Here is a 20784-nt window from a genome sequence, read left to right as displayed (position 1 = left end):
GCAAAATAATGTTATGTGCATCAAATTCCAGCAAAGTATATTTTAATTATGTTATGTGCATCAACCATTTTTCTCATACATATTTAGAGTTATGTATTGCTACCCATGTGAACTATTGTCGCCACCACAGTCTAGATCAATTAATAAAGTTTGATAAAATGACAGAGAAAAAAATTACAGGAAGCCTAACAAAACTATCCTCTAGTTTAGGAACACTTTGTTTAATTAGGATTAATTACAAATTATCCTCCTGCAGTTAGACCTCTTTAGCATCCGGTCTCTAGACTTAAAAAATTTATATTAAAATATTTATAATTATGAAAGCAAAACATCTAACTTCATTTATCTTAACATCGGTTTTACCGATAAAAGCACAAAGATGATGAGTAAAAAAATAATTTTAACATCTCAATTACATTTTCGATGATGACGAGTGATGATATCGCTAGGGGCCACGAGTGTGATTGTTATGAATAAGAAGTACCTATGATGTATGCGTATGCACTTCTTCTGAGTCAAAAGAGTGCCAACTTTTATAGTTAGTGTTAGGGGTATCAATAGTTCTTTTGCTAACAATAATGCTGAATTTTTTGTTTCAATTTGGTATTGCATCGACTTAAATCATACTCATGCATGTACCCTAACATTTCACTGTAGGTCCCTGAGAAATTAATTCAAGATAATTGTTGGAAGTTTCTAGTATCATTTTGATGATAGTGTATTGGATGGACTTGTATCATCCTCATGCATGTACTCTTGTCAGTTCACTTTAGGTCCCTGAGAAATTAACTCAAGATAGTTGTTACAAGTGTCTAGTGTCATGTTGATGATGATGTAATGCATGGACTTATATCATACTCATGCATGTATCCCGTGAGAAATTAATTAAAGATATTTGTTGGAACTTTGGGTGTCATTCTAATGATGATGATGTATTGCCTGAAACATACAAATTGTGACCATATAAACTGGGTGATTGATATATGAGATTTTGCAGTAAAGTGAATTTAAATATAAGATAAAATACTATGCCATACGATCAAATTTTTTCGACGCTCAGAGAAGTCCGTGAGTTATGGCAATGTAAGGGTGCACGCTGAAGGAAAGACCTGAAAAGAAAATTAGTTGAACATTACATAACACAATTATCACATAACAACGAAAACAAAGTAATGAGATTAACTTAATTATAAGTTAAGTTAATTACTTGCGAACACGTTTGTAATGCACAATACATTCCGCAAATAATTACAAGAAGAATTTTGTATTACAGAAAAATTTGCTACTTCCTTTACGATATATATTTGTTTTGTTGCATAAGTTTTCTGCTTATTGACATTTTTTTTGTTATTTATAATTGTAGAAAATTTATTGATTGTCGATGTCATGCTTGTCAATTTAATATAAACTATATTTAAATATTGAGATTCTTCCCATAAACTTTTCATTAATATATATAAAGTACTCAAATTAGGCGAAACACAAAAAAGTTACTCGACCGGAGAGGGATATATATGCAATTTTGTAAAACAAAGAAGCTTGATTTGAAAACGGAAGCGAAAGAAGGTGCCGACAACCGCCGTGCAATGGTCCCCGTCGAGCTCGTCGTGTAAGTCTCACATCTTGCGAAGTAAAACCCTCCAAATTCTTCCCCGATGAGATCCGAAGAGGAATCCCCGCACCCCATCAGCGAGATCTCGATCGAAGGGAGAGGGATTCCGGGGGATAAGGTAGATAAATCGGAGGCCGAGAAGGTTGAGGCCCTGTCATCTGCCTTCGATCCCGAGTTCTTGAGCTGCCTTCTCCAGCCTTTGGTCGACCATCACGACCCTAACTACGTTGGGATCCGTCGCCTCCTCCTCCATCGCAAAGCCGTTTCCTCGCCCGTCCTCGATCGCCGCCAGGTACCGCTTTCCTTCATCCGAAGGTCTTTAGCTGATTCTTAGGAGTGGATTGTGATGGAATGTGTAATTCGAAATTTAAGGAGTGGAGATGCAATGGGAGAGGGTATGTGGCGTATCGCAACTTCATTCGGAGACCGAGGAATTGGGAGAGCATGGCCGTTGCCAGCCAATCGAGTAGCCCTGGCAACAGGTTATCATACATTCACGTACCATTTTACGAACAAAATTGAAAATTTGTGTTTCGGTTCTATATGTGTAGAAAGAGGTAGGCCAATTTAAAGCATCAAGCTCTTTTTGCCGATAGCATAACTGCTGATGTTTTATATGCGCATATGAGGTCAGGTATTTATTTACTAACCGTAGGTGAAAGAAGAAAATACTCAATTATGTGGAAGAAATTTAAAGTAGGAGTTATTTGTAGCTATTGTTTGATTTTGGAGTAGCATAAGCTTGGAGTCAAATGTATGCAGAATGTAATTTCTTGACGACACAAGTTTAAGAGGAGTTAATTCTTTTTTATCATCAGAAAAAAGAAAAAACAGGTCGAAGTAACATTTCATGACCTGCAGTATGTCTTTTGTCTTCTTTTTTCTATCTGATTAAGTTCTTTAATGTTGAACTGTCAGGTCACAATGACTCTATAATAATAAATCTAGTAAATGCCATTACCTGTTTGATAAGCAAATGCCATATTTTTTTAGATCAGGAAAATGGATTTCATATACTTTCTTAGTATCCATTGTATTGAGTTGATTAACGAACAGACAGATCTGAAGGGTTGCTTTCCATGTGAGAGGAAACCGGTCCTTTTATAGCTTCGTTTTTCTATGTTTGCAACCACGAATCTTTTGTTTTTCTGTGTCAGTTTCTCTTAGTGAATATGACTGTACCTAGCTGCTGCTGCTAACAACTTAACAAAATATGACATGATCTCAGAAAAAATAAAGAATTTAGATTAGCAGGACCATTTCACAAGAATTTGCTTTCCAAATATACTGAAAAACCTCTGCAAACAATTAATGGTGTCACAAACTTATCGGTACAATCACATCATATGCTTATTTGCTATTGGAAAGTGTTGAGATTTAAAGAGCAAATCATTATGTGATGAATATAATTTATGGTTTAACTTTATAGATTTTCTTCTGCTAAGGTCCCTTTTATAGAAGAATAGTCACATGCTAAGTCAACAGTTGCCTGCATGCTAAGGAACCTCATTTTCTTGATTAAGTTAGGCATGTGAACCCCAGATTCTTCTTTTCTTTTTTTCCATTAATGGTCTTCCTGTTTCCCTTCAATTTAATTTCTTTCCTCGTGACAATTAGCCTTTGTAACTTAGTTTTCTTTTTCTTCTTCCATACTGATCTGATGTTGAAACTGATATTGATCTGCCAGTGGGCGCTGGGCTCCATCTCCAGGTCCGCAGTCTATACTGTATGAGGCTGACAGCTGGAGTTCTAGCAGGGTATGCACGGAGCATTCTGTTTTATTTATAAGTTTAGTTTCATCTTTGATTACGTTGGTTTCCTTCATGGGGTTACTTAAGATTATATGTACTCATCCATTTTGTAATATTTTCTGTGGCTTATATGTTCTTTTTTTAATCATTTACCTAAACCTGTGGATGTGGAACTTATATGCTGAAGGACCTTAGATGTTCCAACCAATCTTTTGGTCACCGTGCTAGTTTTAGCTCAAATACAAGTGATCTTGATCGACAAATCCGATATGTTGAGCCTGCTTATTCATTTGTTGGAATGCATTGCATCTTTGACAACTGTAAAGCTTCAGGTAATTTTAAGCCTAAAAGAGGGTATCTTTTCGTCTTTGCTGCCACATCTGAAGCCAACCATCTGATACTGATTAAAATTTTCAATGACTAGTTACAATTGTAAAATTTGGGCACATGAGTTCCGATCTACTTGCATATGGTGCATCAGATGGAAGCTTAACAATTTGTCATGTTTCTGAGCCACCTTCTGTGTTTCAGCAATTAAGGGGTCATTCAAAAGCAATTACAGGTTAGTTGACTGAACATCATCTAATTTCAAATACTTTATTCTGTTTTACTTTAGTTTGCTTTGTTTACCCAACATGTTTAGGTGCTTAAAATTGTTGTTGCTACTTTTGTTCTTTTATGTCATATAAAAGGTTCCAATGGTCCATAACAATGCATCAGAACGCCATCTCAGTATATCTACTTGGAATGTGAACCGAGGATAAATAGAGAAATATGAAGTCATTCCTAAGTTGTTAAGTAAATGTATCATCCAAACCAAAAAATTTATATAAGTTAGGTTTATACTAATTTAAGAACTTATTGAGGTGATGAGTTATAATAAACGAGCAAAAACATCTAAGTGCTGAATATTATGTTATCATGGACCACCAGTTATAGTACAAGACTATCATAATTGTTGAAAACATGATGATGGAAAATATGCCACATGTGATAAAAAAATTAATGTTTATGTGGACCACACATACCCAATAGATTTTGCATAAAATAATATAACTGCTGTGTTTACTGAGGCTGCATACCTTATATGGGAGGGTCATATGATGGTAGATCTTGAAGATCTGAATTTTTCCTATTTCTAGAAAGCACGTTCTTTTCCTTGACTCATTTTGTCTTTGATATGCTATTTTATGTATTAGATCTTGAAGAGACCTTATCATATTTACTTCTTTCATGCGCCTTTTTGGATCAAACTTGAATTTCCTTTTCATAATACATATGTTGGTAGCTCAAGCACCTTATGTGCTATGTTTATTTAGGTCATGCCAATGTATGTGCCTTGCATTTAATGTATGGAACAATTATTATCATGTAGAGTAGAAGAGACAACTATAATAAAAATAGGAAGCAAATACTTTTTTAATAGATTGTCATTGTTATGATTTTCTGCTGGCCAAAGCCCTAACTCAAATGTTTATGTATGATATAATCCGTAACATTGTTTTAAATTATCAAGGTTGCCTGCCTAGTCCTTGTGTTTTCTGAATGTGAATATAATTTTTGTTAAAATTTTTAAACTTGATTAATGTTTTAAAGTAGTATTACATACTTTTCAAAAATATTTTCTGTTTAAATTGAAGTTCTTGTCATGAGATGAAGCCCTAGAGTTTCCTGATGGTATTCTGTAGCATGATCTAAATTAACCATCTTGAAGATAAAAGTGGAATGGATGGATGGGGAATTGTTACAATTCTGTTCCCTTCCAACTCGAGCCAAATCTGTTTTAGAGTTCTGTGTTTATTTTAGGGTAGAACTATCTTGGTTGGCCCTTCTTGGGGATAAAACAACCTTTGTAAGGACCTGTATGATTCCTGAGAAACCCAAGACAACTGGATATGACTGCAACTTGGATTTGGACAATGTTGTGATGATCTTTGAAAAGCTAATGTGGTGTTTTTCCATGACCAAAGGGATCTTATAGCTGATAGGAAGAGAGGAAACTATTAGGTTATATATAATCATATATCATTCTTTAAGTTTTGGTGATCTTCAAATTATCTTTTGTAATTACTTCTGTTTTCTGTTAGAAAGTTCGCAAGCTCCGTTATAAGTTATTTAGTCTAGGAGTCATAATATTACTAAGACAAATTGTTTAGCAAATAGGACACATATTTGAAAACTTCTTGAAATCTCTCCATGAAACGTTAAAGGACAAGATTTACATAAGACTCTTTAGCTGTATATATGAGAAGATGTAATCCTATGCTTGGATTATTATTTGGATTTTATTAAGTAATGATAGTTTAGTTAAAGTAATAATCTTCTCTTCTTCCCTCTTGTTGGCTCTTGGTACACTTCTACTTCTCAAATTGACATAGCACTTGTTACATTTGTAACTTCTAATATCATCTTTAGCTTTCTTTGTGCTTCTCTCTGTTCAACAAGTATAGTGCTGTCTTGCCTGGAAATGTTCACTTAAGTTGCAACTTTGTGTAAATGAAGTTAGATGCTCATCCCATATTCTTTCACATCCATTTTAGCTTTACTTTTTTTAAAATTCTAACTACATTACAGATTTTGATTTTTCATCTAACAATCAGTACATTGCTTCATCCTCAATGGATAAAACTGTCCGAGTCTGGGAAATATCTAAAGGGCATTGCATTCGAGTAATATATGGAGTTTCTTCTCAATTATGCATTCGATTCCATCCGGTGCGTTCACTTTTGTCTTTTCATCTTTTATTTTGTTACTTCAGAAAGCATGTGATTTTTGCTAAGTCTTTGCCTTGCTTTTGTTATTAAAAGGATCTAAAAATCAATAAATAAATCAAGAGTCTGTGCTATTTTCAATTCTCATAACTGGCTGTGATCATTTTAAATCAAGGAACATAACATTGTACACCTAATGATTCAGGAGATTTGTTGTGCTTGGATTGATTTGTTTATTTGTTACAAAGGGTAAGGCATATGAAAAATTAGTCTCAGATTGCAAAGACATCCAGCAATGCTAGTTAGACAATTCAAGAAACTTTAAATTTTTGCATGAACTATTTAGAGCAAGCAGATGAGAATTCCTCGACATGCCAGCAAAGTTTGCTGTTGTAGAATCTCAGTTTGAAGCCTTTTGTAGCAATGCCAAGTCAGTTACAGTCAGCTTTCAATATGGTACATGTTAGTAAACTCTCTGTGTTGGTCTCATGCTGAGATGGTTGTGCCTATGACATTAAATCGGAACCAAGAACAAAGAGAGATACATGAATTGGCTTGTGATATTGCCTATATAGTTATTCATCCCATTTGTTGTATGGCTGTGCCTTGTGCAGACCAAGGTCTGCCATACCGAAGTGTACCGCCCGTACCAGGCGGTACATACCGGTCCGACAGGTTACCGGTATGCGGACTGCCCGGTACTGCTACAGTGCTATAGTACTATACTGTAGCACTGCTACAGTATAAAAAAAAGCATAAAATTGTTCGGTACACCCTGATGTACCGCCTGATATACCGGTACCATACCGTACCGAGCCCAGGTCGAAACGCCGGTACGGTACGACGAACCTTGGTGCAGACTACTTTTCAAATATTGAAAATGATCATTTAAATATTTTTTTGTCAATTTTTAAACATCTAAGTAGCAGAATTTTTAAAATCACTAGATAGATGGGAGATCGGATGAGTTTTTCTATCAGGAAGAGAGAGAGCGAGAGAGAGAGAGAGAGAGAGAGAGAGAGAGAGTGCATGTTGATGGGGCATGTACATTGGTTGGGATACTTACGAGGGATAAAGAACGAGAAAGGGTGAGAACAAAGGAGAGTGATATTTGGTGGTTATAGAGATAGAAAAGAAATTTTTAAAATCTCAAATCTTCCAACTATCTAGATTCTATTGGTATTTTCTTAAGATTTTCATAACCCTATGTGGCTACTACTTCTTCAAACCTTCTCTCAGCTCTGGCTTTACTTGTATCAAAATTGTCTAAATGCATTTTGTTCCAAGACATTAGTTTAGTACCATCTTCTTTGTAATAAATATTAATTTGTCTTCGATGTATAAGAATAATTGCAATGTCATTTGTTCCCTAATTGTCAGGAAGAACATGTCTTGTAAACCAAAAATTTAATGTTTTGGTCATAAGTATCAATGCTGTCCTCATCTATCATAATCCTTGTAATTGTTCTTTGCTTGGTAATTGCAGGTAAATAACAACTTGCTTTCAGTTGGAAATGCAAACAAAGAAATCAGTGTAAAGATTCCATCCCTACATATATTTCTTGCTTCATAAATTTTGATATGTTGTGGAATTTGGTTTCTGAGGATCAGTTTGTCTAGAAATTTAGGGATTTTCTAAAAGCAAGAAATGTTCTAGGGTCTTTCTCTTTTGAGATTCTGTAGAAAAGGCTGCTTTGACTCATTGTTTTACCAATTCTTGAATGAATCAGGAAATCAATTTTAGCACTGGGCGTGTTATTAATAAACTTCTATTCGAAAATGAGATAACAGCTATGGACAATGATCATACTGGTCAGCATATTTTTGCTGGCGATGCACAGGTTTTTTTTTATGCATATGATGTACATCCTTAATTTGCTTGAAATATAATCTGATATCCAAAATATCTTATTTGAATGAAATCCAGGGATGCATATACACTGTTAAGGTGAATTCTCATACAGGGTCAATATCCAGATCACATAGGAATCGAAGTATCAGGACTAAATCTCCAATCACAACAATACAGTATCGTACATTCTCTTTGGTCGCACGGGGTCCTGTTCTTCTTGCATGTGCTCTAGATGGAAATATTTGTTTCTTCAGGTTACTTACTCTTACTTTCACTGCCTTCTCATGTGTTAATCACTTGAACTAATCTTTAGTTCAATTAATCTGATATGCTGTAGCATGCAGTGTTGCTCTGGAAGTCCAGGGGTACTTGACTCTCGTCTGCTCCCTCAAGTTAGCTCCAAGGGTGCATAATATTCAAGCTTCTTTCTGCCCTCTTCTTTCCCTTGAAAAAGGGGAGTTTGTAGGTATATTCATTCGTGATCGGCAATGTCTTCCGAAATCTGAAATTTCAATATCATTAGTGGACTTGACATACATTTAAGGTCCTAAGGTTTCACTTAATAAAAATGCTTCTATTTACAGTTCCATTGGTTGTCTGCATGGTTTTTGTTTATTACCAACTGGAATCTGATCTAAAACTTTTGACGAAAGAGACTCCATTATTCTTTTCCTCTATGATTTAAATAACTGATTACTTGTAGCCCATAAGTTGGTTATTAAGATAATTAATTAAGTAGTTGGTTATTAAGATAATTTGTGTATAAATCATCTATAAAGGAAGAGAGGATGGAAACATTTGACGCATGACTGAGTTAGTCCATGAGTCTGTAGGTTGTTATTGAGCTTTTAGTTCTAATTTATTCCAAGAAAAGATAAGAGAAATTCTCTTTTTCATGTCCCAATTCTCTCTCACCCTCTTCTCTGTTCTTGTTCGTCATCACTAAGCCAACTGGGCTGGCAGCTCATTTGAATGTATATGTCAATTATAGATTTAGCATCTGGGTGGCAATATGTTAACTAGATCTGAAATAATTTAGGATTAGGATTCCCATCAATAAATTGATTAGAATATTCTTCCTATTCTATAAGACACTTGATTGGAAATTGATTTCCTTTTCTAGTTACACATCATCTATTATATCCATTAGGATTATGATCAGACATCATCATGAAAAGAAAATCTAGACATCATCAGGCTTTTGAGAGTAATTAGTAAACTGTTTTATCAGATAGCAGCTAGACTATCGGTCAGGTTGGGTTCAAGAACAATTTACTTATATTGAAACCAGAAAATTTTAAATTCTCAAGAGGGTTATATGTTTCATACCATCTTCTTGTACTGCAATTTTTTTTATTTTTAATGACCTGGAAAATCTTGATAAGCCACTACATTTGCTCAAGATGATGCTTTGTGCTCAGAATTGGTGATTAAGTAGGCTAATGAGTCTCATTTTATAATTGATACGATACTCCCTAAGCTATTCTCTTGACAGTATCTTAGATTATCATCTTTCTGCAAGTTGGAGACAGGGGAATGCAATTGCACAGGTCCATGCGTTCCCCAGCTCTACATAGCTGAAGTATGTACTCTATTTAGCATGCTAGCTAGACCTGATAGTGACTTACCCTTCTTTTGCAATAAAATTAAACTAATGGAGCATGCACTAGTTTGTGGACGTGTTCCTATTTCCCTTCTCATCATTTGTTTGATCACAACGGGCTAATGATTAAATGATTTGCTCATATGAAGTTTCTGGAAGTGAGGACTCGAATGTTTACTTCTATGATCTGACTCGGCCGAAACACACATGCGTAAACAAGCTTCAGGTGTGGTTTTATGGACCTCTGTTATCCATTATGTACCTTTCACATGCCTCAAGATTTATGCTTTCCCGTTGCTTCAGGGCCATGGCTGTGCTGTTATAGGAGTCACTTGGAATCATGGAGAAAACTTGTTGGCCTCATCTGATTCGGATGGAACAGTGATTGTTTGGAAGCGGGCACAAACCAGTTAGCATCTGATTGTCACAGAATCCTATTGATCTATACACCGAAAGATGACATTCCAATCATAACAAGAGTATAGTTATTATATGCAATCATTCATTTTAATCTGCATAAATATGATAAAGAATTTGGGTCTATTTCTTCCAGAAGTCTGCCTAAGCTCAAATGCACAAAGTAATACATCCGAGCGTAGAGGGTACATTGTTGTGTAATTTTACATTCTTCATTCTTGCAACTAATATCACAGCCAGGTTCTTTTTACACATTTGGTATCTTGACAGTCTCTCTTAAGACATCAGATAGGATCATTTGGGCTGTTCTCTTTTTCTTGCCTTTGTTTTTATACTCAAAGTTTTGGAAGATACAAGTTTGCAGCACTTTGTAAGGCAAGAGATCTTTTACATAAGTCCGGCCACATTTTACAAAGCATCACTGGGACAGTCTTTTAAATATCTCAATGGTCTAACTGGATCTGGGACCTAGTATGTTTCGATCATGACTTATGCCGATATCTAGTGAACTCAAACAACTGAAGGGTGTCTTCAATTTTTTTTGTCTTTCATGGTTATGTTTTCCTCTAAGATGTTGATCCTCTGTGTGGCCTGCTCTCCCTCCGGATTTGAAGGTGCCCGTTTTTCCTATTTGTTGTACTCTAAATTGTTTCTCATTATTTTTTTGCTTTCCCTTTAAACACAAGATTATTCATGATGTATTCACAATAAGAACATGACTTGACCAGCAGTGTCATTCCTTGAAATCATTTCTTGAACAAGATTTCCAGGTTGTTACTGGTTTTTGATGGACTATTCCTAATTCAATCCAAATATAATAGATTTACTGCTTTCACATCTGCTGTTTGATTAACATGGTTGAGTTGGTTTGATCATTTCTACCGTGAATCTAAGAAAAGTAGTAGAGATGATTTGTTTGATTTCTGAAGACCATGAAGTATTTTCTATCAAGATATAAAATGTGTTCTACTTGGTCTAACAACACAAACTTGGGAGATGAGATTTATGAGTCATGCATCCTTGTCCTCAACTTGGTTTGCGAACAATTTTCTTTTGTTGATTTTAAATAACCCATTTTTTTTCCCTAATTTTTCCCAAAGAAAAGCAACAACTCGTCTCATGTGCTTCCCTTTTGACATGTATGGATATAAACCATTCGTAGTGAAACTTAGGTAACCAGTCGAAGATAAACTTGTTTTGTGCATCGGTTCACACAGTGTGGTTAATGAACGATTTCCAACTGCAGGTGAAGGATGTAAATAAACCATGGGATGAAGGAGGAGCTTATACATGAATCAATAAAAATAATATCGCAAGAGGTGATCTCATAAAGCCTATAGAAATAAGAGTATCAAATTGTCCTTGATGTCATACTCGATGTATGAGAATGTCCACAATACCAAAGGCTAAAAGGCACTTTGGCACGTAGAAAGATGCCATTCTAAAGGAAGAGAAAATGTGCATTGTATGGGCAAAAAAGGTTGAAGATGAAGCTTCTCTTTTCTTTAGGGCAATGTATCCGACAATATTCATTCAAGCAGATAAGAAGTCAATCGTGCAGCTGGAAAGAGGTCTAAAAGTTGCCGTCTCACACTGTAATGGGACACATTCCTTTTTTTTTATATACTCAAACTGCAAAGAATTTTTTTTTCCTGTCACACTCAGAACAATATTTTCTCAATCACAACAGATGACTTGATACCGGACTCATGAGAATGAGATTCTTGAAAAGTTTCAAATTCATTTCCTTGATAACCAGAGGTAGTACTAACCTACAAGACATGTAAAAACTGAGAACTAAGGGTAACATGGACAGGCACATATTATCTTCAATTTATGACCAACATTCACCACAAAGCATTTGAACATTATACCTGGATACATTATCATGTGGATGGAGATAATTGGATTACAGCAGTCTGACGATGTACATTATGCGATTACAACTGGATAAGCTTCTTGAAGCAATATGTACCAACGAGGAACCAACCAATTAGAGCAACTGCGAAAGCTACAACACCCAAAAGAAATTTTGAGCCACCCAGGAAAAGCCCAATGCAGTAAACAATTAAGAACGGTAAATAAGTTTTCACAACCGATCTTCTGTTCACCCAAGTACCCTTCAGGAAAATCATAGCTGCTATGTTCACCACATTCCATCTTTCATGAGCCTGGTAAAACAATCTGTTCAGATTATTTGCGACGAAAGAGTGACAGTTGCAGGTAAATAGACTGTAAGATCTGTGCTGAAACTCTTGCGTGCCTTTCCGGAGTGCATCATCCCAAGTCATCACCTCGGTCAGCTTACGACACTGCTAGGTGGGACGGATATGAAGTTCAGAATACTTAACTGTTGACTAGTGATTTTTAGTAATTAGAAAACTCATGCGTGGGAAAGAGAGAGAGAGAGAGAGCATACCTCTTCTCTGTTTAGTTTTACATAACGTGCCACCGCCCCAAAAGCAAAGTGGTCAACGCAGACAAAGTTTGGCCCAGCAAAGTCCAGGATCACTCCATCCTCTCTGCAGATGCCTATGTGGCCAATGAAAGGTATCAGCCAAGAGATGACAGGAAGAGGTGTCCAAACTATGCAACATGGAAAACGAGCTCTTTCTGGATCTATTGGCCCAAGCTCAGAGTTCCTGTTCAGCATCTGTTTGTCTTCGGAGGCTAAGTCTGATTCCATCATCTTACCTCCTTAACTATCTGAAAGATTTGGGTACTGCAACAGAATATGGCATGATTACTACTATTGGAGAACTTATTGTTTTACTAAATAAGGACAGAACATAACAAGATAAACTTTGACATGTCACAGAAGAAAAACAGTATGCAAAAATTCTAGCAGATGTACTAAAAGCAGTTAGAATCATGATTCACCATCCTTGAGAAATCAATAGTAAACATGGTTAGGACATACCAAAATAAGAACATGCATACAGCAACATATCATGAAATTTTTTACAGCCAGAAGTGCAAACTTATCAGAATATGCAAAAAATGTAGAGAAACTCCATTTGCTAGGATCCAAAACCAATATAGTGAATCTAATGAATTTATTGGAAAAAATATTGACTTCGAAAAATTTAATGGCAGACTAGAAAAATTCATTTATTAGTTTGCATGCTTGAAAGTAGGTGGATCATTAGAATTGCGAATGCAGTACTTATTTTCATTGAACAGTTTTCCTTCTATGTTTGCATCAGTTAATATATTTTCTCTGTTTTTCCTTTGACAAAATCCTTTAAAAATCTATCATTTCTATTTTATGGGAACTTTTCCTGCTGCCTACCTTGACTTGAACTTGGTTTACAATCGCTGGCCAACTTTCACTTAGCTTTCAGCCCCCAGCAATTTTACAGCCGAAACACCCATTTCATACACCCATATCAATAATTGTGTTTCCATCAACCGATATCTTCATGGCATACAGACATATTAGGTACATAAGATTTATTTATCTTAAGTAGCCCAATAAAACCAAGGATGAAAATTAAATGATTTAAAGCTTACAGTCGGAATGAAAATTCTGGGTGTATTTTTGTTACAAACCAGACAAGCGCTGAGCTATTCATAAACTACCATCCATTTTATTAGGTAACTTAGAGAACTGAAAAAGGAGATTTAGTGAGAAATGCTCATCTTTAATAATTCCTCATCGGTCACTGTTGTAGAACTATCAATTTTTGTCAGACCAAAGGAAGTGACAGAGCAAGACTCATTTCATTTTTTGTCAGTCATCTTTAGTTTCCACCTTCCCAAGTTTGTTACCTCTTTTTAAAGCAAGATATAATTGTCAATTACTAGAAAAAGAGAAAAAAAAGGCATATAGGACCAGGTATGACTACTTAGACACTCCACATATGATCTACAATGGAAATTATATATAACAAAGTTAAAGAATCATATTCAATTACATTGACTTGAGAGGGGGAGAATCAAAGAGAGTGGAAGAAATATGAATAGAATTGAAACAATAAAATAGACATGTTCACAACACAGAGATGATGTGGGGGTGCATGCAATTGAGTTGGTTAACTAACATATAATCCAGCCAATTGCAATAAAATCCATCCACATCTAACCACTAACCAAGTTTTGGACCTTAGAGAATATGCCATGAACAGGAGCTGCAATTGACGGATGTGGACCTTCATATTGTAATTTACATTCATGGAAGATTCATAACACAGCCTTCATGGCCTATTCGTTGCGGATGCGGATGTGGACCTTTCTTAGAGAAAGGACCTTCATGGCATATTCATAACAGCCAACCACTAAGTCTGTTATGAATCGATTTAAATTAGAAATTAAACCCCATAGGTCAAATAAAAAAAATTCCTTCATATTCAAGTTCACAAAGCTTTCATGGAAGTCTTTCAGAGATGCATTGCGGATGTGGAGTCTTGTTGAGACATTCAATTGCAATGGAAATCTAATTCCTCCAACACACCCATGTGTTTTAAGCCAAAGCAATGTCCTTCTCTTAATGACTAGAAGTCATGGATTAAAATTTCATAGGTCAAATCAAGATTCCCTTCAGATTAACTTTCAATAGTTACACAGTTTTCCTTGAAGTCTTTGCGAGATGCAATACAGATGATAAGTCTTTTTGAGACAACCCTAATTCCTTTGACAAAGGCAGAATCTTTTAAGTTGAAGAGGACATTTTAAGTGACATCTGATGAAACATGACAAAAAGATGCATGAACTTCTATTCAACATCACCAAGAATGGATTGATATCAAATGTGACATGACAGCATGCATGTTGCCTTAGTTGACACTCACAATATTCTTGAAACTTCATCACGGATCTTGGTATATTGGTTCTTAACTATTTTTGCGTATATCACACTCAGGCAGCAACAGTGCCACAAAGAATTACAGGGTGCCCTATCTATGACCCTACTCTTAGGCTCTTATGCTGCTTGGCTTTGTCATAAAGTTGCTTTATTTCCTATAACTGATATCCACTGCTTCAGAAGCAGAAGCTTGGATCGGTATCCCCCGACAGCTTCCTGTGTAGTAGAGCAAGAACTTTTATTTCAAAGTAAAATGGATGCCTAATTGCCTACAGTCAACAACATAACTGGTCAAGAAAGTTGCAGGATATCAGGTGTTAAACCAGTGGAACGACAACAATTGAATGTTCATGTAAGGTCAGTGATTTTTGTTTTAATTCCACTATAAAAAATCTAATTTGCAGGAAAACTCTGACATAGTGAAACCTCACGTACAAGATCTACCTTCTGTAACCTCAACTTTTTAACAGATCTATCAATTGTGAAGGTAAAAAACAAAAAATATATAGTCATCAAAAAAGGAACTTACTTTTCAGGAACTTGAAACCGATCATATCACCATAACAAAATATCCTAGTTCTTTATCAACAGGAAGCAAGCGATCTAAGAAAAGAATCGAAATCTCGGAGGGACAGATGGGTTCCGATACGTACCCAAAGACCCGGAGAGCGGCGAGAGATTTAGGTTTTGACTGGAGAGGCAGCTACTCTGGATCTGCTTCCCCTCCTTCGGCCGACGAATCGTCGGCAGTTGGGGAAACGGCGAAACGAGATGTCCGACCTGTGGCAGCGATTGCAATTAGTAATCGGTTCGGTCCGGTTCGGCGCGGTTCGATCCGACCCATGCGGTTCGCATTGGACCGATTTGACAATAATATAATTTGAATAATAATGAAATATCGTAAGGAAATCAATCATCAATTTGATAAAGAAAATAATACATTATAAATGCAAACTTATATAAGAAATTAGGAATGAAAAACTACAGCTGATCATTTACCATAAACCATAGGTGCACAAAAAAGTTAAAACGAATAATTTCTCCTTTTTTTATCATTTAAAAATATTTAAAATATTAGATCTGAATCTTTTAATATATATTATACATTCTTCACGACTCATGCGATAACTAACTTATCGATTTTATTTTAGTCTTAATTATTAATTAAATATTTAAATTAAAATTAATAATAATATGTTAGGATTAATCGGGATGTTTCTATCCATAAATAATTATTTCAAATCCTATGATCAAATATTAGGTTGGTTTCGATACCAAATGTCATGATCCGAAATATATAAATACCGATATATCAACTTCTAAATTAATAGCGATCAAAATAGACTCATCAAATTATAATTTCTAATATCATATACGTAAATATGAGAATCGATACTCGGAATCCATCAGTTGTCTCTGTCTCTCTCTGGCGTCGACAAAAGCATCATCTTCCGTCACTCACGAGAGAGAACTTTCATTCTGTAGGTGACGATGGCAAACAGGCCCGCATCAATCAAATCGAACACGAATCTCAACCCCACCAACTTTCGTGCATCATCGTCAACCGATCACTTCGAACACGAATCTCAACCCCACACGCCTTTGTGTCCCGCTGGCATACACCGCCCATCAACAAAAGCGTGTGCGAGGAGAACAATTCTTAGCCGCCAATCAAAAGGGTGCGCTAACCCAAGTGGGATTTGGCCTCCCAAAAGCATTGTATTCCCCCTCCCACAACTTGAGAGAGAGGAACGGTGAGACACGAAACGAAACGAAATGAAATGAATGATATAGGAGGCTTCGACTGCAAAGGACGTGCCTCGCGCGCACACGTCGACCGAGTTATATATAGCATGTCATCTTTCGGATGCACGCACTTTGCATCTACTTTGGAATGACATGTGAAGTCACTTAATCTTAAGGTGATAGAGTAGATTACCATCATCCATCTCTTTTTTATCTGTTCAGTTCATTTCACTTTTTTATTGTTTAAAATAACAATGCTCTTTGCTGTGATATCTAGATTGATTAGTGTAATGTTATCTGAATGATAGGTCTTAGGTCCGAATCTAGCGTCGTATATGTTAATTGATATAATTATTTTTTTTCTAAAAAGAATCTCCTTTTACTTTATTCTAGCATAGTGCTTGTTATTTTTTAGAAGATAGATTATCTTTAATCTTTGCCGCATCAATCATCGTCTTTTCCTCTCATAGTCACTTTTGCCCTTGCCCTAGTCCATCATAGTCGAGGAGCTATTAAGGCTTGATCGCAAGACCCTCGCTCTTTATCTTCGCAACAACTCACGTCATTGTTATCGGTTCCCCTTTTGCCTTCATCTCAAATGTCTCATATTGTATAATCTTCAAGAAGGGTATTCACGACCTCCTACGATGAAGGAGTGCACCCTCGTCTGCTTTCGTTTCTTATCATTGCTTCGTTAGGGAAACATAATAACTCGGGAAGGAGACACAAACAATGTTTATAGTGATGAGTCATGTAAGGAAGGAGAGAAGAAAGTTGTGTCGTGATTGCCTCCTTCCCCTTAACCTTTGTTGGATGAAAAAGATCATTAGGACTCGAAATTTTAAAAGGTGGAGAAGGAGACCCAAGATACCCTCCTCATAGCAAGATAAGAGATATCCGAGATGAATGTGAGGAAGAAAACGATAGCAAACGATGTAAGTTATCATGAAAATAAAGAGAAAATATGAGAACCTCATGATGAGGCTTTAGTGTCACCTCGATAAATAAAGACGAGGATAACAACGTGACAACAATAACGAACAAGGGACATAAACGATAAAGGCGTTGATTGACGAGACCAAAGTCGAACATAATAATATTTTTTTAAGATAAAAAAAAAAGTAAAAGGATGTATTTTAGAAGAAAAGAAATAAAAGATTATAATTTTTTTGAGAATTTGTCCGAATACGAATATATATTATTTTGAATATTAATTAAATAAAGATACCAACGCGTCGCTTTGGTTCATCGTCTTTCTTTAACGCGGCGGACGGGAACGTGAGGCCGACAAAGGTTTCATGATTCCTAGTGGCGTCTTTATTATTTCCACTCTGATGCTGATGGAAACGTGAGCGGCGAAAGAAGCGCCACAATCGATCGAAGCGCTCCTCTATAAATGGCGAGTACCGGGAGGGAGTCTCAAGCAGTGCCTTGTCTCGGTTGATCCGAGTCCCGTCCTCCGATTTCGTGCAAGAAGAGAAGGGAATCGAGCGAGATGGCGGAGAAAGGATCGGTGATCGGGTGCCACACCATCGCCCAGTGGAACCGGCAGCTCCAACTCGCCAGCGAGTCCGGGAAGCTGGTAAGGTTCCGACTTGCTCGACCCCTTTGTGTTTTGCTTCTAGGGTTTTGTGTGTTAAATGTCACATTGCGACCTCGTCATGGAAACAACAAACTCTTTTCTTGCACTAAAAACCCCGCATTGGCAGGAGGAGCTTTATATGCCGAGCTTAGAATTTTAGACTCAGGGTTTTGAGTCATTCTTTATAGGATTTTATGAGTTGATATTATTTTCTATGTTCTATCTGTTGATTTATATTGGTCTAAGATCATTGTTATTGTGCAAGAATTTTACAGAGGGAAAGGTAATGACAGAAAAAGAAAGGAGAGTGCCATCAAATGCTATTTGGGTGCCAAGGGACAAATTTGTTCTGATGCCATGTTCCATTCTTTGACCCTAATGTCTAATATCAATGGTATCTGAATTAAACGATGTCATTGTGACGGTGGATGTCTAATGTCTAAGTTACAGAAAACAAAGGAGGGTGTCATCAAATGCTATTATCTGGTAATTGGATGCCAAGGGGCAAATTATCATGGTGTCTAATCAATGATATCTAATTTAAAGGCTACTGCCTAAAGCCCAACCTTTTCTTCCTTTATTTATTTTAATTGTTAACTCTTTATTTGAACTTTTATATTCTGTGTGTACTCCACTTAATTGAGCATATCAAGTTCTGTCAAACTAAGTCTATCAAACTTTTGGTGGTGAAGCTGATGATTCCAAGAGATCAGGAAGATCTTTCTATTCAACATCCATGTTTTTTCTTATACCATTGTTTACAACTTAGTTACATCTTTTCTTCCGTTCCTGTTTCATAAATGCATATTTATTTTCTGAAAAATGTAAAGCTAAACAGAGTCGAAATCTATCAAACTGCTGCATCTCTTGTTGGCTCTAAAGATTTGTCTGGTTTACAGGTGGTCGTAGATTTCACTTCTTCATGGTGTGGTCCTTGCCGTATGATTGCCCCGTTCTTCGCTGAGCTAGCTAATAAGTTCACCGATGCCATCTTCCTAAGGGTGGACGTCAATGAGCTGAAGGTAAAAACTATCAACATGCAGATTAAACTCGTGCCGCTGTTGTTTGCGAGGTGAAATTATGTTTCTAATTCTCTAACCTGTGTCACCAAATGGCAGAGGGTTGCCCTGGACTGTGCGATCGAGACACTGCCAACCTTCATCTTCCTGAGGCAGGGAAACATTGTGGATCGCGTTGTTGGTGCTCGCAAAGATCTGTTGCCTAAGAAGATTGAGCTCCACATGAGGAACTGAATGCTCGCTTGCAGTATTGGTGTCGGTGTTGGGTCGTGAACTCGGAGATTTTGTGGGGTTAGAATAAACATATGTACTGAATTCCATCGGTTCATGATTATATTAACTATTGAATAAACTAGTCTTTCATCTACATTTAAGGCCTGCAAATGTCTGTGTTGGTGACATGATGCTTCTCTTGGGTGTTTCAGCAGCAATGTTGTTTAGAAAATAAAAGAAAAATAATCATGAGAGCTACTTCGATCACTGAATAACAGTATAATAGTTGATATGAGTTGTTTTATTGCACAATTATTACTTGGGGGTTAGAAGTTCTATTACATTTGAAAATTATACCCATAAGTATCGGAAATGAAACGTGTAACTATGTCTTATCAAATTTTGTTTAAGAATCAGAGAAGTCATAAAATTGAGACAAATTAGCTAATCGGCCAATATTTATTTGATATTTCATGTCGTCCTTTTTTAGCAATAGTCCTATTTTTTTACCCTTATAACCATGTTTTATTAAAAAAAAAAAATTTTATATCAAAGGCGAATATGCAACAATATATTAACCAACTCAAATGTCTCACAGGGCAAAAAGCAGAATAAAATGAAAGAGAAATGTAGAAAGACAAAGAGGATGAGGAAAGGAATAAGGAAAAAGGAGGAAAGAGAAAAAGGTAAAGAGATACGTCCAAAAATGAAATAAAACGAGAGAGGAATATAGAAAGAAAAAAAGAGGAAGAGGAAAAGAACAAGGGAAAAGTGGGAAAGAAAGGAAAATTATGAGAGTGAAAGGAAGGGGAAGAAGACAGAAGACAAAAACAAAAAGAAATAAAGGAAATAAAAATATTGAGCTATCACTCTGCCAGTCGATTGGGTAAACGATTGGTCGGAAAACTTTTATTCATCTATCTTTACAGAGTTTCAAATTAACATGTTTGTCTTGAGACGATCACCGCATCAACAAGATTTGCTCGGTGGCCGATCAGGCAAAGAACACCATTGCCGCTGGAGCCATTACTGCAACCTGAAACTTCAGACGGCGAGTCGGATGCCTTGGTTAATTGCTGGTCCATGATTCCATCATCGTTCACTGCAAGCCTCCTTCTTCCTCCTCCCGCATCCGGTGCCTTCGACGCAGGCGCTGTTCCAAGAACAACCTCTTAAGTAAACCATGGCAATCACCTGGAAGCAACTCATTTCATTTCAACTGCAAACGTTTGAGACGATGTATAGAAGGATGAATGCAGATATGTAGAGTAGGTTCAGTGTGTTCTCCAAGAATTTGACAAGGAAGGTGGGAGGAAAATAGATACAAGTGCAAGCTCTCCAAGTTTGAACTTCAAGAAGCTCGTCCATAGGAAGAGCTTCTCCATCTTTCTCTCATCGTCCTGTTGGACCCAACGATTACTGTGACTTTGTTGCTACCTACTTCTGCTTGTGGCAAATGAAAAGCGAATTCATG

The 20784-nt window shown here is 36.4% G+C and overlaps 3 protein-coding genes and 1 long non-coding RNA gene across 6 annotated transcripts; 2 read left to right on the top strand and 2 right to left on the bottom strand.

Moving 5' to 3' along the window:
• Positions 1-1535: 1535 nt before the first annotated feature.
• On the top strand, positions 1536-10198 carry LOC135630872 (uncharacterized). Of its 2 annotated transcripts, XM_065138136.1 has the most exons (12): positions 1536-1904; positions 1985-2094; positions 3300-3369; positions 3551-3695; positions 3788-3925; positions 5938-6077; positions 7561-7608; positions 7805-7915; positions 8002-8180; positions 8271-8392; positions 9679-9755; positions 9833-10198. In XM_065138136.1, the coding sequence occupies exons 1-12, from the start codon at positions 1656-1658 to the stop codon at positions 9941-9943; spliced, it is 1500 nt and encodes a 499-aa protein (XP_064994208.1). In that variant the 5' UTR covers positions 1536-1655; the 3' UTR covers positions 9944-10198. The 2 variants fall into 2 exon arrangements, 1 of the variants encoding a protein (XP_064994208.1); XR_010494165.1 differs by lacking the exon at positions 9833-10198 and having other exon boundaries at positions 8264-8392; positions 9679-9761.
• A 1608-nt stretch (positions 10199-11806) lies between these two features.
• LOC103975276 (protein RTE1-HOMOLOG) lies at positions 11807-15528 on the bottom strand. 2 transcript variants are annotated; one of them, XM_009390193.3, is made up of 3 exons: positions 15404-15528; positions 12366-12668; positions 11807-12258 (listed from the first exon to the last, which is right to left on the bottom strand). In XM_009390193.3, exons 2-3 carry the CDS (start codon positions 12633-12635, stop codon positions 11887-11889), a joined length of 642 nt encoding a protein of 213 aa, XP_009388468.2. In that variant the 5' UTR covers positions 12636-12668; positions 15404-15528; the 3' UTR covers positions 11807-11886. The 2 variants fall into 2 exon arrangements, with proteins under 2 accessions (XP_009388468.2, XP_009388470.2); XM_009390195.3 differs by lacking the exon at positions 15404-15528 and adding an exon at positions 15280-15397.
• A 2258-nt stretch (positions 15529-17786) lies between these two features.
• On the top strand, positions 17787-19464 carry LOC135631021 (thioredoxin H1-like). The gene is made up of 3 exons (XM_065138388.1): positions 17787-18078; positions 18978-19100; positions 19197-19464. Exons 1-3 carry the CDS (start codon positions 17992-17994, stop codon positions 19329-19331), a joined length of 345 nt encoding a protein of 114 aa, XP_064994460.1. The 5' UTR covers positions 17787-17991; the 3' UTR covers positions 19332-19464.
• A 728-nt stretch (positions 19465-20192) lies between these two features.
• Positions 20193-20775, bottom strand: LOC135631022 (uncharacterized). Its single transcript, XR_010494254.1, has 2 exons — positions 20636-20775; positions 20193-20463 (listed from the first exon to the last, which is right to left on the bottom strand). It is a non-coding gene; the product is annotated as an uncharacterized LOC135631022 (long non-coding RNA).
• Between the last annotated feature and the right edge of the window lie 9 nt (positions 20776-20784).

The sequence above is a fragment of the Musa acuminata genome, chromosome BXJ3-2 (genome assembly GCF_036884655.1).
Source record: "Musa acuminata AAA Group cultivar baxijiao chromosome BXJ3-2, Cavendish_Baxijiao_AAA, whole genome shotgun sequence".
Taxonomy (NCBI): domain Eukaryota; kingdom Viridiplantae; phylum Streptophyta; class Magnoliopsida; order Zingiberales; family Musaceae; genus Musa; species Musa acuminata.
The sequence above is the reverse complement of the archived record's forward strand: the minus strand, read 5'-3'. Positions and strand labels throughout refer to the sequence as shown.

Coding starts and splice junctions, on each gene's coding strand:
- LOC135630872 (XM_065138136.1), top strand. CDS start 1,656: ATGAGATCCGAAGAGGAATCCCCGCACCCCATCAGCGAGATCTCGATC. Junction 2,095..3,299: donor TCGAGTAGCCCTGGCAACAG/GTTATCATACAT, acceptor TTGATCTGCCAG/TGGGCGCTGGGCTCCATCTC. Junction 8,181..8,270: donor GGAAATATTTGTTTCTTCAG/GTTACTTACTCT, acceptor TGTAGCATGCAG/TGTTGCTCTGGAAGTCCAGG.
- LOC103975276 (XM_009390193.3), bottom strand. CDS start 12,635: ATGATGGAATCAGACTTAGCCTCCGAAGACAAACAGATGCTGAACAGG. Junction 12,259..12,365: donor TAAAACTAAACAGAGAAGAG/GTATGCTCTCTC, acceptor CCCACCTAGCAG/TGTCGTAAGCTGACCGAGGT.
- LOC135631021 (XM_065138388.1), top strand. CDS start 17,992: ATGGCGGAGAAAGGATCGGTGATCGGGTGCCACACCATCGCCCAGTGG. Junction 18,079..18,977: donor CCAGCGAGTCCGGGAAGCTG/GTAAGGTTCCGA, acceptor TCTGGTTTACAG/GTGGTCGTAGATTTCACTTC. Junction 19,101..19,196: donor TGGACGTCAATGAGCTGAAG/GTAAAAACTATC, acceptor ACCAAATGGCAG/AGGGTTGCCCTGGACTGTGC.